General features: G+C 42.7%; 1 protein-coding gene across 27 annotated transcripts in view; it reads left to right on the plus strand.

The window, feature by feature from the left end:
• The window catches only part of TIAM1 (TIAM Rac1 associated GEF 1), a 441,123-nt gene that overhangs the window by 302,915 nt on the left and 124,301 nt on the right, over nucleotides 1-13,907 (plus strand). For 25 of the 27 annotated variants that reach the window (XM_045389226.2, XM_074034149.1, XM_065541421.1 and 22 more), the window contains 2 exons: nucleotides 3,148-3,595; nucleotides 9,901-10,073. In XM_045389226.2, the coding sequence (XP_045245161.2) occupies nucleotides 3,148-3,595; nucleotides 9,901-10,073 (621 nt within the window). Of the gene's footprint in view, nucleotides 1-2,527; nucleotides 2,598-3,147; nucleotides 3,596-9,900; nucleotides 10,074-13,907 lie in introns of those variants that run through there. The other 2 variants (XM_065541425.1, XM_074034158.1) reach the window with 1 other exon arrangement.

Below are 13,907 nucleotides of genomic sequence, written 5' to 3' on the forward strand. Positions count from 1 at the left end.
CATATCAGTGGGGGCATGTGTACCACTGAGCCTGCATAACCACTTAAGGATTCAAGGTGGAGTTGTCTTGGATCACAGATGACAAGAGCATTCCCGGGTAGTGACACGGAGCTGTGTGGTTCCAAAGCATCCAAGCTCAGCTGGGGCCCGCAGGTCTTTTACCTGGAGTAATCACTTCCTTCATTAGTTTAGTGGTTGTCCCCGAGTTGAACACACATAGTCTGGGCCATGGCAGAGCTACAGTGTCAGTTGGCACGAGCAGATGTTCAGGTCTTATACAGAGGTGAGTGTCCATTGAGGCCTTACTCTTAGTTTAAATAGAGACAGATGTGAAGACCTTCTGTAAAGGGATGGATGGTGTTGGGAATATAGTGGAATCTTATGAGACATGCTCTTGAGAGTTGGTCTTTCAGGTCTCTGCCTCTCTTTTCCTTATCCTCTCTTCATCTCTTCCTTCCACTTTCTTCCACTTGAAGGTTTTAGCTTTTTGCCAGGCAGGTCAAGGCAACTGGATAAACAGTCACTCAGCTTTTGCTGAAAAAAGCTAGAAGAGCCATTGTTGGTAAGAAAAAGGGGAAGGCATGGGATTGGTTGGTTTGTTTTGTTTTGTTTGTTTTGTTTTGTTTTGTTTTGTTTTGTTTTGAGACAGGGTCTCACTCTGTTGCCCAGGCTGGAGTGCAGTGGGCAGTCTTGGCTCGCTGCAACCCCTGCCTCCTGGACTCAAGCGATCCTCCCGCCTGCCTCAACCTCCCTAGTAGCTGGGACTACAGGTGCATGCCACCATGTCTGGCTGATTTTTTGTAGTTTTATTAGAGACAGGGTTTTACCTTGTTGTCCAGGCTTGTCTCAAACTCCTGACCTCAGGTGATCCACCTGCTTCAGCCTCCCAAAGTGCTGGAATTATAGGCATGAGCCACCATGCCCTGCTGGGATTGAATATTTAGACAGAATCTGGTCAGGTGCTACCTCCAGCTGAGCCATGAGGTCGCCATATAATAGTGGAAAGTGTACTTGGAAGGATAGGTTTCAACCTCCCATCTGCCACCAGCCAGACTTGTGATTTTCTGAGCCGCAGGCTGTTAATCAATGAGATGACTTTGCCAAGTCCCTTCCTCTTCTGGAGCTCTGGGAATTACAAGACGCCTGGGATCATTTCTCTCCTTTGTACCAAAGTCTTTCTTATGGAATAGTGATATTACCTGTGTAGCTAAATTTCCCTGTCTTGTAGAGAAGCATTTCACCTCTTTGCATTTTAGAGGAGAGAACTTAATAGCTGATTTTTCATGCATACCAAACTTTCTTACCAGAAGGACTGAGACATGAAAATAATCCAAAAGTTTGGAAAATTCATGGACTTACCTTCTATAAATCAGTGGTTATCCTGAATAATCAACAATTGTCAAATTTTCTTTTTGTCTTGTATCAAGAAGGAAGCATATGGTCAGTGTCCCTGCCAGGGAGAAATGTGGGTTGATGACAGTGTTTTCCTGTTTGTGTAGAGGATTTTTACCAATTGGCTCTAGGTCTTTCATGACCACCCGTGGATGTTAATAAGCAGGATAGCAGATAGCAAAGCTGTGGGAGCCAGCAGTTACAGGGGTCTGCATCTGAGCTGCATTCGTGGTTTCTTTCTTTCCCTTAAGTCCCTCTGACTCCCGGGGGTCTAAGCTCCATTTATAATGGAGTTGATCCCTAGAAGCTCACCCAGCAATCTCCTGCTGCCATTCTACTCCCACCACCCTCTTTTTTCCATGTCTTGCTATACACCTCTTTTAGTTGCTCACTTAATATTTCTTCATGATGAAGGTGAATTTTGAACAATTCTTAGAACTGACTAAATGAGGTTCGTGGAGATACAGGCACAGCGTCTGTCTGGGGCCTTGTGTAGGCCAGTATTCGTTTGTGGCATGGCTCGTACTACCCCCATTGCCTCTCAGCAAAGATAGGAGCCCAGAGCATTCATTTGTATTGTAATTCAGAATATCTGGTTAGTTTTTACATGTTTGAACCAGAATTAGCCATTTGTGAGACTAAAGGCCCCCAAATTGGTGAAACTGCCAAACCGTGTATTACTTTGGCATCTTCTATATTAGACTCAGGCTCCCATTCTCTTCCTTGGAGAACAGTCCGGCTCCTTTCTTATGCATAAGACTGTTGAGCTGTTCTGTCCAGTATTGCAGTCAGTATCCTTCCTTGATGACTACCATCATTTAATTATTGTTTATGGAAATGCCTGTAGCACTTTAGAGCAATTAAGATACTGATTTAAGAACAGACCTATCCGTCTCAGAAATGTTCAACTTCAGAGCAGAAGCAGTTTTGGAAGTTTCCAATGTTTTTAAACTAGGAATTGATACCCCCCAGTATCTTGGCAGTTGCCCCGAGCTGTCACATGGCCCTGGGGCAGCAGGTAGCCTGCCCAAGGCTCCTAGCATCCCAGCTTTGAAAGGGCAAGGTAATTGGAGAGCTGGATGGAGCTGTGGGCCCTGCAGACTTATTTAGCACAATGCAGAGTGCGAGGCTGCTTGTTTTTAAGAAGCGAAGCTGATTAGAGGATGAGGATTCTTGCCTGCTCCTGGAACATGGGGCTGTGCCAGGTGAGTGGGTGAAGCGGTGCCCTAGCTATCTTTTCAGTCACCCCATTATAAAAGAGACTCCTAAGCAGGCCTTTTATTTATTTATTTTTAAAGATATCAGCTATAAAGACCTAGTTATTCATGGTCACTCCCTACGTCTGGAACAACTAACTCATCTGCCTGCAGAATTTCCTGGAGTTCAGGGCAAGCTGATGAGGCTGAGGGTGCTGGGTTCTCAGCATGGCAGCTGTAGAATCTCAATCGCGAATTTGCCAATTCGTTAATTATCTTAGAGAAATAATAAGCTCTTTGAAGTGTTCCTTATTTCTTTTATATTTCTTGAACATTCCAAATCGTTTGTTCTCATGGAGGGTGGCTAAAGGTTTCCTGAGCAGCTCTGCTGGGTCTGTGCTGGTCCAGGGTTGAGCAGGACCTGGTCCAGGAGCCGTCGGGAGTGGGCATACCTTATGCGTCTCCCGGTGCTACAGAGCCCTGGCTGGACCCACAGGAGCTCCCGGGTTCCTTCTCTACGTGACGCTTGTCTTCTTTGCTCTCCCTTTCTGCTCCCAAGGATATTAATGCAGGCGAGGGCAGTGAGTTTGCAGACAGTGGGATTGAAGGGGCCACCGCCGACACGGACCTCCTGTCCAGACGATCCAATGCCACCAACTCCAGCTACTCACCGACCACAGGCCGGGCCTTTGTGGGCAGCGACAGCGGCAGCAGCTCCACCGGGGATGCGGCTCGTCAGGGGGTGTACGAGAACTTCCGGCGGGAGCTGGAGATGAGCACCACCAACAGCGAGAGCCTGGAGGAGGCCGGCTCAGCGCACAGCGATGAGCAGAGCAGCGGCACCCTGAGCTCCCCGGGCCAGTCGGACATCCTGCTGACTGCCGCGCAGGGCACGGTGCGTAAGGCCGGCGCCCTGGCCGTCAAGAACTTCCTGGTGCACAAGAAGAACAAGAAGGTAGAGTCAGCCACCCGGAGGAAGTGGAAGCACTACTGGGTGTCCCTGAAAGGTGAGAGCGGGACGGCCCTAGCTATGTGCCAAATGCACTAATAGATGTGCTCCGTGGTGCACATACTCACGGGATGGGTGGGTTTATTGTTGTTGTTATATAGAATCTGAAAGTTATACTAATTTTAAAAATTTATCATGGTAAGAGCATTTCGCATGAAATCTACTCTCTTAACACATTTTAAAATGTGCAATATGGTATTATCGACTACAAGTCCAATGTTGTAAGGCAGATTTCTAGAACCTAGTCATCGGGGCTGGGCATAGTGGCTCACGCCTGTAATCCCAGCACTTTGGGAGGCTGAGGCAGGAGGTTCACTTGAGCCCAGGAGTTCAAGGCCAGCCTGGGCAGCATAGCAAGACACCAGCTCATAATAAACAAACAAACAAACAAATAAATAAGCTAGAATCTATTCATGTGACTTAAGTGAAACTTTATGCCCTCTGAGTAGTAACTCTCCCATCCCCACCCCTGCAAATGATGTTTTATTTTCTTTTTTCACAGTTATGCTAGAGGAGCATCTCATGTCTAGTTTTGGCATATATGCAACTGATTTGATGACAGTTTCAAAGGATGAGTTCCAAAAACAAACAAATCTTTTTGGAATCATTCAGCTTTGCATCTTTCAAAGTGACTATTTTGGAGGGAAATTTATTAGCTTGAATTCTATGAAATTGCCATTTTTTAAGGTAAAGAATTGGTAGAATAACGTTAATTTCATAGGCTTCAACCTGATATTAATGGAATGTATAGACCATCATGTTTATGAAAAAGTCAGTTACTATTTAATAGTCAAACTTTGTGTTTTTTACTGTGTATATATAGATAACAGACATGTATGTTAGATCACTTTATTTTCTGTTTATATAACCATGCTTGTATTTGTTGGTATTTATTGTTATTTTGCACATTTTCGTGAATTACATGTACGTATTGTTGCACGTATCTGCGTACGTCCTGGCAGCGTAGAAAATGTAATATATTTGTGAGCTCTATATTTTAAAAAGAAAAATACTTCTCAAACACACAGAGTTTTCATCCCAAGCTAGACTTGAAACAGTGTTAATACATGGCAGGCTAGGTTAGCTATGTCAACAGGATTGATGGAAAGGCACAAGAGAAAGAAGCCTGGGCTTACCAGTATCAAACTAGATCATTTGATACTAGATTTCACAGACTGTGGTTGGTTTGGGAACATGCAATCCTAGGGACGTGGAGCAGCCTAGAGCTCTGCTTAGTGAGGTGAACACAAATGCCTATGCAGGTGCAGATCAACCCTTGCACGAGTAGGACTTGGGTTAGCCCCATTACTCTTGGTGCCAGCTGTTGCTCAGATGCCTGATGACATAGAAAGAGAGAGTTTTGGTTAGGATATAGGTTTTGCATGTGCCAGAGACCCGCCATGCCATTCCCAATGCCGTAAGCAAGACAGAACTTTATTTCCCTCCCACCTATCAGAAATAGACAATCGAAGGCTTGTGTGATAACTCTTTTCTATGAAGTCACTCAGAGGCCCCGGCTCCTTCTGAAGTTTGGATGCTCAGCTATTCCTAGAGCATTATCTTTTCCTTTTTTTCTTTTTGAGACAGGGTCTCACTCTGTCTTCCAGGCTGGAATGCAGTGGCACAGTTATAGCTCACTGCAGCCACAAATTCCTGGGCTCAAGTGATCCTCCTGCTTCAGCCTTCCAAGTAGCTGGGATTACAGGCATGTGCCACCATGCCTGGCTAATGTTTTTATTTTTTGTTGAGACAGGGTCTTGGTATGTTGCCCAGGCTGATCTCCAACTTTAGGCCTCAAGCAATCCTCCTGCTTTGTCCTTGGGTTTATAGGTGCATTGGTTCCTGGCCTCCTAGAACATTATCTTTTGATGCTTTTTTGCTGTAGTGGTCTTGCATATGAGACATAGATGTGCATCGTGGTGGAAGCATTTTGGAGAACTGCAGTGTTCTTTCTTTCTCATGTGTGACCTGCCTTATCTTAATTTGGAGGTGCTACAGGCTTATGTCTGAGGGGCCTGGATCACACCAGTGGCTCTGCTCTGGGAGAGTGAGAGGAGATGAGGGGAAAGGCTTCTTCTTCTTCCACTTCCTACTTCTCCCCTAGATGGTCACACCACTGGACGCTGCAGCCTCTTATCCTTAGCAGCCCATCTTACTGTTCATTTTATTAATTAGTGCCAAGTTCTTAATAGCTTGATCTGAAGATCACCTGCAGCACAGCCTCTTGAGGATCTTTCTGGGTTGTACCCCACACCTGCTGAATCACAAGATTTGGAGGTGGGCCCTGGATGAGTTTGCTGGGGCTGCCATAGCAAAGCACCACAGCCTGGATGGTGGAAATAACAGAAATGTATCATCTCACAGTCGTGGAGGCTGGAAGTCCAAGATCAAGGTGTTGGCAGGGTCGGTTTCTTCTGAGACTGCTCTCCTTGACTTGGAGATGGCTGTCTTCTTCCAGTATCTTCACATGGTCTTCCCTTTACTTGTCTGTGTTCAAATTCCTTCTTCTTATAAGGGCACCATTTATATTGGATCAGGGCCTACCCATGTGACCTCATATTATCTTAATTACCTCTTTAAAGGCCGTATTTCCAAATACGATCATATTCTGAGCTAACTGGATTTAGGATGTTTGGAGGACACAATTCAGCCTGCAACAGGCCTTGACTTTGTGATTTAAACAAGCTTCCCAGGGGATTCTCACTCTCCGGTTGAAAGCAGCAGTGTTAGTGGTGTAAAATAAAAATGATTAGTTGACTTTTTTTACTTTTGACATATCAGAGGGGTTTATTTTGTTTCTGCCATTCCCTCCAAGAGTAAATGATACAGGAAGTCAGGGTGCAGGTGTCCAGGAGCACAGCCCACAGGCTCTTTAGGGAAGGGAGTCTTTACTTTCTTGGTGACGCGGATCTGAGTGACACAACCTGTTGGAATTCAGGCCCAGAACATGGAGCCGCTGAGTTCTTTGCTTCATCCTGATGGGTTCCCAGTATTTGTTGACAACCTCAGGGCTTTGTCCTTGCTGCTCAAAAGCAAGAGTTGCGGCGAACTTTTCCTTAGCAATGCTTGAATATTGGGAAATAAAAAGCAGAACACATTGGAACTGTGGGATAGAGATTTTTTTTCCCCCAAAGATTCTTTCCCATTAGGCAAAGTAGTTGATTTTTTTAAAAAAAGATTTCATTTGGAATTAGTCTCTGGAGTGTTTCCATGGGCAACGGAAGAACGTACAGATTATGTTCCAGGGAAGATGAAGGTAAACAGACTTTCATCAGGGGGAATGTGGTTCTCAGATTTGCTGCTTCGTGTTCATCTTAAAATTGGAACAAGTTGATCATTGAGTAAAAGCTGATTTTAGTCACCTTTGGTGGTGCTTTGTTGTGGATGATTCGAAATCAAAGTTGAAAAATTATAAAAACAATTACCTGATAGGACCATACAATATTCAGTAGGTGTACATGTTAGGATTTGTGAGTGTCCCCTAATGCATTATCCACAGACTTCTTTCTCTGTTCTTAACCCACGCTAAGGTGTGTTGCTCCTTTTATGTTAAGAATCTACTTTTCATTAGTGTTGAATTAGTCACAAAAACTATTTAGAGCAGGGTTTTTCAACAGTGACACTGTTGACATTTTCTGGATAATTCTTTGTTGTGAGGGCTGTCCTGGGCATTGTAGATGCTTAACAGCTTCCTTAGATTCTGTCCACTAGATACCAATAGCACCTTCCCCCAAGTTGTGACATCCAGAAAGGTCACCAGACATTGCCAAGTTTGCCCCACCATGAGACCCTCTGATTTAGAGGAAAACAGTTTCGGCCTCCCAGTTTTGTTATTTCTTTCTGTCTCTAATCTGTGCTAGCCTAAGCCATGGAAATAGGAGGTACAGATGATTCTGCTTTTTGATACAAGGGTTCCTGAAAAGCCTTGAGATTCTCAAAATCTTTGGGATTTGAGAAAAATAGAGTTGGGGCAGGCTACTCCACAGGTATGTATTTAAATTACACCATGCAACTTTTAAACCCCAAACTAAAAAAAATTAGCTTAGTGTGGTGGCTCACTCCTGTAATCTCAGCACTACAGGAGGCTGACGCAGGAGGATCACTTGAGGCCAGGAATTTGAAACCAGCCTGGGTAACATAGTGAGACTTTGTCTTTACAAAAAAAATATAAACAGATTAGCCAGGTATGGTGGCATATGCCTGTAGTTCCAGCTACTTGGGAGACTGAGATAAGAGGTTCACTTGAGCTCAGGAGTTCAAGGCTGCAGTGAGCTATGACTGTGCCACTGTACCCCGGCCTGGGCAACAGTGGGACCCCATATCTTAAAAAAAAAAAAATAGTAATAAAAAATAGAAATAACCCTGCAGAACTCCACTCAAATTTTTTAACAATAAGCAACATAAAACTTTATCTTTTTTTTTTTTTGGAGACGAAGTCTCACTCTGTCGCCCAGGCTGGAGTACAGTGGCACAATTTTGGCTCACTGCAAGGTCTGCCTCCCGGGTTCACGCCATTCTCCTGCCTCAGCCTCCCGAGTAGCTGGGACTACAGGCGCCTGCCACCACGCCCAGCTAATTTTTTTGTATTTTTAGTAGAGATGGGGTTTCACCATGTGAGCCAGGCCAAAACTTTATCTTTCATTTAAATTTTTTTGTGACAGGGTCTTGCTCTGTTGCCCAGGCTGGAGTGCAGTGGCATGATCATGGCTCAGTGCAGCTTCAACCTCCTGGGCTCAAATAATCCTCCCAGCTCGGTCACCTGAGTCGCTGGGACCATAGGCATGTCCGGCGAATTTTTTTTTTATTTTTAGTAGAGATGAGGCCTCACTATATTGCCCAGGCTGGTGTTGAACTACTGGGCTCAAGTATTCCTTCCACCTTGATCTCCCAAAGTGCTGGGTTTATAGGCATAAGCCACTGTGCCTAGAAAACTTTATCTTTCAAAAAAGCGTTAGTATAAGGGTTTACCTTTGAAAAAAGAAGCAACTGTAATTTGAATGGGTAGAAGGAACAATTGAGACTCCTGAATTATGGAGACAAGGACCACAAGTATGAAATCATGATGCTCAGCAGCACCGTGCAATAAGGACTTGTAAGCAGAGCCCGTGGTCAGACTGTGCCAAGAGAAAAAATGTGAAATGAGTGGGCAGGGCATATCAATATGCTTCATTCATCTGTGTGAAAGGATGTAGAGTTCAACAGCTCTTCTATGGTAATGTGAAATATTATAGGCTAGGAAAAGTTGCCCTTGAACCAGTGTGACCTTTCCATTGATCTGCATCATTCTACACTACTAATTGCATATAAGCAAATTTGCTTTACAGATTCCCATTGTAGCTGAATAGATTGAACTTTCAAGGGTTGTGCAGTTCACAGGAAGTGTGGCACTTGTTTGTGGTAAGGAAGATGGTGAAAATGTACGGATAGCTTATGTTGAAGTTGAGGAAGAGTCATAAAGTTATACCCTGGCTTCCCCTGAAATTGATTTCAGTTAGTTGAGAGTAAGTGTTCAGCTAGTAGTTGCTATTAAAGTGAGCCTCAAGTTTAGGTGATAATGGAGGGAATCTATGGAAGCCATCTTGCCACAAGTCTATGAAATATTCTGTTGCTACTATCTTGTTAGTTTCACAGTGCAATTATGTATGGACCAGGACTCTGGCTTCTCCCAGGCCTTTGTATGTGTGCCATGGATTTCCTCTTTCAGTAGGAACAAGGGCATGGTTGGCTTCTAGAAAAAAAATGTTTATAGATGTGAGACCAAAAATGTATCATTGTTTTTCTTATCCTTAACGTTCTTAATGCTGGTATTATATATTGTTTTATCCAAGGGCATGGTCTGGAAACTACCATTTCTAGATTTTTCTGGTTGCATATCATGTGAGACATATTTGAATAAGCTTCAGTCAGACGGTAGTGACTTCCAGTCCTCACACAGTGCCAGGCACAGTTCTGGCCTGGAGGACCATGTTTATACTTGCCTCGGGACAGACGAGTCACAAGACCCTATGTCTGTGAATAGACCTGTAATGAATCAATCTAAAACCCAGAGGCAGGGTTTGAGAGAACTTGAGGGCATGCAGGAAGGAATCCCAGGCAGGCTGAGAAGCTACAATTTAAGATCTTTGACCTTCTTTAGTCCCATCCAAGACTTAAGTCCAAGCCTGGCTCCATTCTCTTTACTTCCTGGGTTCCACGTGCTTTAATTTTCAGCCTCTGACAGGGTGCACGTGTTAGATTCCACTATGGGTTTTTTTGTTTCCCAAGCACTAAATACTCATGCACACCCCTGTTCTGTTTCCTCAGGATGCACGCTATTTTTCTACGAGAGCGACGGCAGGTCTGGGATAGACCACAACAGCATCCCCAAACACGCCGTCTGGGTGGAGAACAGCATTGTGCAGGCGGTGCCTGAGCACCCCAAGAAGGACTTTGTCTTCTGCCTCAGCAATTCCCTGGGTGATGCCTTCCTTTTTCAGGTTTGTTGGGCACTCCTTTGCAGGGCATTTCAAACCTCTGAACTGGGTGCCTTCTTTTCTTTTTCTTGCCTAGGTACCCAGTCTTCCTCTACTGCTTTTTTTTGGTAGTGAGATTAATCTGTTGCTCATTATAAAAACAAAAATGGTGAATGACAAAATAAACATCTGTACTAAATTCCAAGAATGGGTGCATTCAGAGGTTTTCCAAGTGAAGGCTAAGGAGGGCTATGAGTTGGATGTGAGAAACTTGCTCTGTTTGTCATGAGTTGAAGAATATCTTCGTGTGGTCTCAGTACCATTTCTGTTGCATTTAAGAAAAGGATCATGAATTTCTTCTTTTAGACATGATTTGAGCTGTCAAAAATTTTTACTTATAATATGTTCTTTTCTAATATTAATCATAAAGTAAAATAATGACATCTCAGAAATGACTGGCATCACCTAACAGTTTCTCTTCCTCATCTGATCAAAACTTTCTACTCAGCATCCTTGAATTTCAACTTGTAAAAAAAATATTTCTCTGCTAACTGCTTCAGGATTAACATTTTCTTTGATACAGAATCTTTTGAGTTTGGATAGTTATAATATACTCAGCAAGAACTTTTTTGTGTTGTTATGTAGGAAGGCTTTCTTTATTGATTCCATTCAAGAATTAATTTCTCAAATCTTTATTCTGTGCTTGCTATGTGCCCTGCATAGTGCTACTGAGCACACCAAGAAGATTTTGACAGTTCGTCTTTTTTTTTTTTTTCACCCAGGCTGTAGTGCAGTGGCACAATCTCAGCTCACTGCAATCTCCGCCTCCCAGGTTCAAGCAATTCTCCTGTCTCAGCCTCCTGAGTAGCTGGGACTACAGGCACCTGCTGCCATGCCTGGCTAAGTTTTATATTTTTAGTAGAGATGGGGTTTCACCATATTGGTCAGGCTGGTCTCGAACTTCTGATCTCAGGTGAGCCACCCACCTCAGCCTCCCAAAGTGCTGGGATTACAGGTGTGAGCCACTACGCCCAGCTGACAGTTCATCTTCTTCAAAGTGTTCACATAGAGCAGAGGGGACAGACACAGTAAATCTTTATAATATGGTAAAGCCTAACAATGACTATTAAAGGAAGAGCAGGTATAAATGGCATGACAAGGACAGTAAGAATATAACATGGAAGGAGGGGGCTGGAACAAAGGTATAGAGGAAGGAAATCATTTATTTCACCAAGTTTCTGGCTTTGGCTTCAGAACCTGTTTCTGTTTGGACAATTAAAGTAAGAAATATAAAGTGCTAATTTTGATTATGTAAAGACAAAGCATCTGTGTTTTCTTTTTTAAAAATCTGTGATGTAAAACACAGAAAGAAGAGTGTACACAACATAAGTGTACTGCTCAATGAGCTACCATAAAGTAATTATGCAACCACTAACTAGGACAAGAAATAGAAGTTTCAGGCACCTAAGCCTCTCCCCCAACCCCACCCCACTCACAAACGCAACCTGCTAGTTGAATTGAGTGAATATGTCTTTTATCATCCAAGCCAAGACACTTTTGTTTATCTGGGAATGACTTAATTTCCCCTTCATTTTTGAAGGATAGTTTTGCTGGATATAGAATTCTTAATTGACCATCTTATTTCAGTGCTTTGAAAATGTCATCCTACTACTTTCTGGCCTTCATGGTTTTTGAAGAAAAATCAGCTGTTTATCCTATGAGGCTCCCTTGCTGATTTGAAGATCGTGACTTTGTCTTTAAACAGTTTGAGTATTATGTGTCTAGGTATATCATTCTCTTTGAGTTTACTTTACCTGGAATTGTCTTTCAGATACATATCTTTTAATATTTTTTAAATTTTAAAAATTGTGAGTACTAGTGGCCACAAAATAAAATGTGTTTATATTTATGGAGTAGTATCTTTTGGATCTGTAGGTTTCTGTGTATGTGTTTGTGTATTTAAATCACATTTGGAAAGTTTTTAGCTATTATTTCTTCAGATAATCTTCCTGCTTATTTATCTTGCTCCACTCCTTTGGTGACTCATGTTCTGTTTACATTAGTATGCTTGATGAAGTCCCACAAGCCTCTGAGACTCTGTGCATTTTTTTTTCATTCTATTCCTTAATCTCACTTGATCTGTCATAAGTTCACTGGTTCTTTTTTCTTCCAACTCAAATCTGTTGTTGAGCTCTTCTGGTTATTTTTATATATATACATTGTATATAGTATATATAATATACTATATATTATGTATAATATATACAATATATAATATATATTATATAATACATAATGTACAATATATAGTATATATAATATATACAATATATAAAAATATATATATATAAAAATATATTTTTTTGTTTTTGAGACAGAGTTTTGCTTTTGTTGCCCAGGCTGGAGTGCAATGGCACAATCTCAGCTCACCACAACCTCTGCCTCCCAGGTTCAAGCAATTCTCCTGCCTCAGCCTCCCAAGTAGCTGGGATTACAGGCATGCACCACCAAACCCGGCTAAGTTTGTATTTTTTTTTTTTTTTTAGTAGAGGTGGGGTTTCTCAATGTTGGTCAGCCTGGCCTCAAACTCCCAAACTCAGGTGATCCACCTGCCTTGGCCTCCCAAACTGCTGGGATTACAGGTGTGAGCCACTGCACCTGGCTATTTTTTCTTTTTCTTTCTTTTTCTTTTTATTTTGAGACAGAGTCTTGTTCTGTCCCCCAGGCTGCAGTGCAGTGGTGTGCTGATTTTGGATCTGACTTTTCTGAGACAGTTTCTATTGACTACCAGAATGTCAATAGAAGCAGTCCTCCCATTTTGGTCTCCCAACCCACTTTATTGTTGTTTATTGTTTATTTGCATGTCTCATAAATTGCCAAGTCTCTGCTCAGCTAGTTGAGTAGTCAGCTAATTATTAGAGAGAGATTTCCTTAAATGTACAGAAGCAATAAGTTTCCTAGTCTTTCCTAAGAACTGAAGTTTGCAAGTTCAAGCACATCATCAATGCTCAGGCAACTAGCTTTCATCTCTGCCTTAGCCTTCATCTCTGCTTTCACCAAGCTGTAGGGTAAGTGGTGTACTGATCACAGCTCACTGCAACCTCAGCCTCCTGGGCTGAGCAGTCCTCCCAGCTCAGCCTCCTGAATAGCTGAGGCTACAGGTGTGCACCACCACACCCAGCTTATTTTTTCTATTTTTTGTAGAGATGGGGGTCTCACTTTATTGCCCAGGGTGGTCTCAAAATCCTGGCCTCAAGTGATTTTGCCGCCTCAGCCTCCTAAAGTGCTGGGATTACAGGCATGAGCCACTGTGCCTGGCCTGATTCTTTGAAACAAAAATTACATTTCTTTATTGACATTCTCTATTGAATGTGATATTAGTCTCATACTTTATTTCTTTAGACATGGTTTATTTTAGTTCTTTGAATATGTTCAAAATAGTTGCTTGAAATCTTTGTCTAGTACTCAACATGGGACTTTTCTGAGACAGTTTCTATTGACTACTTCTTCTTCTGTGTATGGGCCATACTTTATTTAAATTGTTTTAGAAATAGGGTCTTGCTCTATTACCCAGCCTGGAGTACAGTGGTGCAATTATAGCTCACTGTAACCTTGAACTCCTGGACTCAAGCAGTCTTCCCACCTCAGTCTCTCAAGTAGCTGGGACTACAAGTGTGCACCACCACACCTGGCTAATTTTTTAAAAATATTTTTTAAAGACAGAATCTTGCTATGTTGACCAGACTGGTCTCAAACTCCTGGCCTCAAGAAGTCCTCCCATTTTGGTCTACCAATCCTCTGGGATGATAGGCACGAATCACCATTCCTGGCCCATACTTTATTGTTGTTTATTGTTTA

Source organism: Macaca fascicularis, chromosome 3 (assembly GCF_037993035.2).
Source record: "Macaca fascicularis isolate 582-1 chromosome 3, T2T-MFA8v1.1".
Classification (NCBI taxonomy): Eukaryota; Metazoa; Chordata; class Mammalia; order Primates; family Cercopithecidae; genus Macaca; species Macaca fascicularis.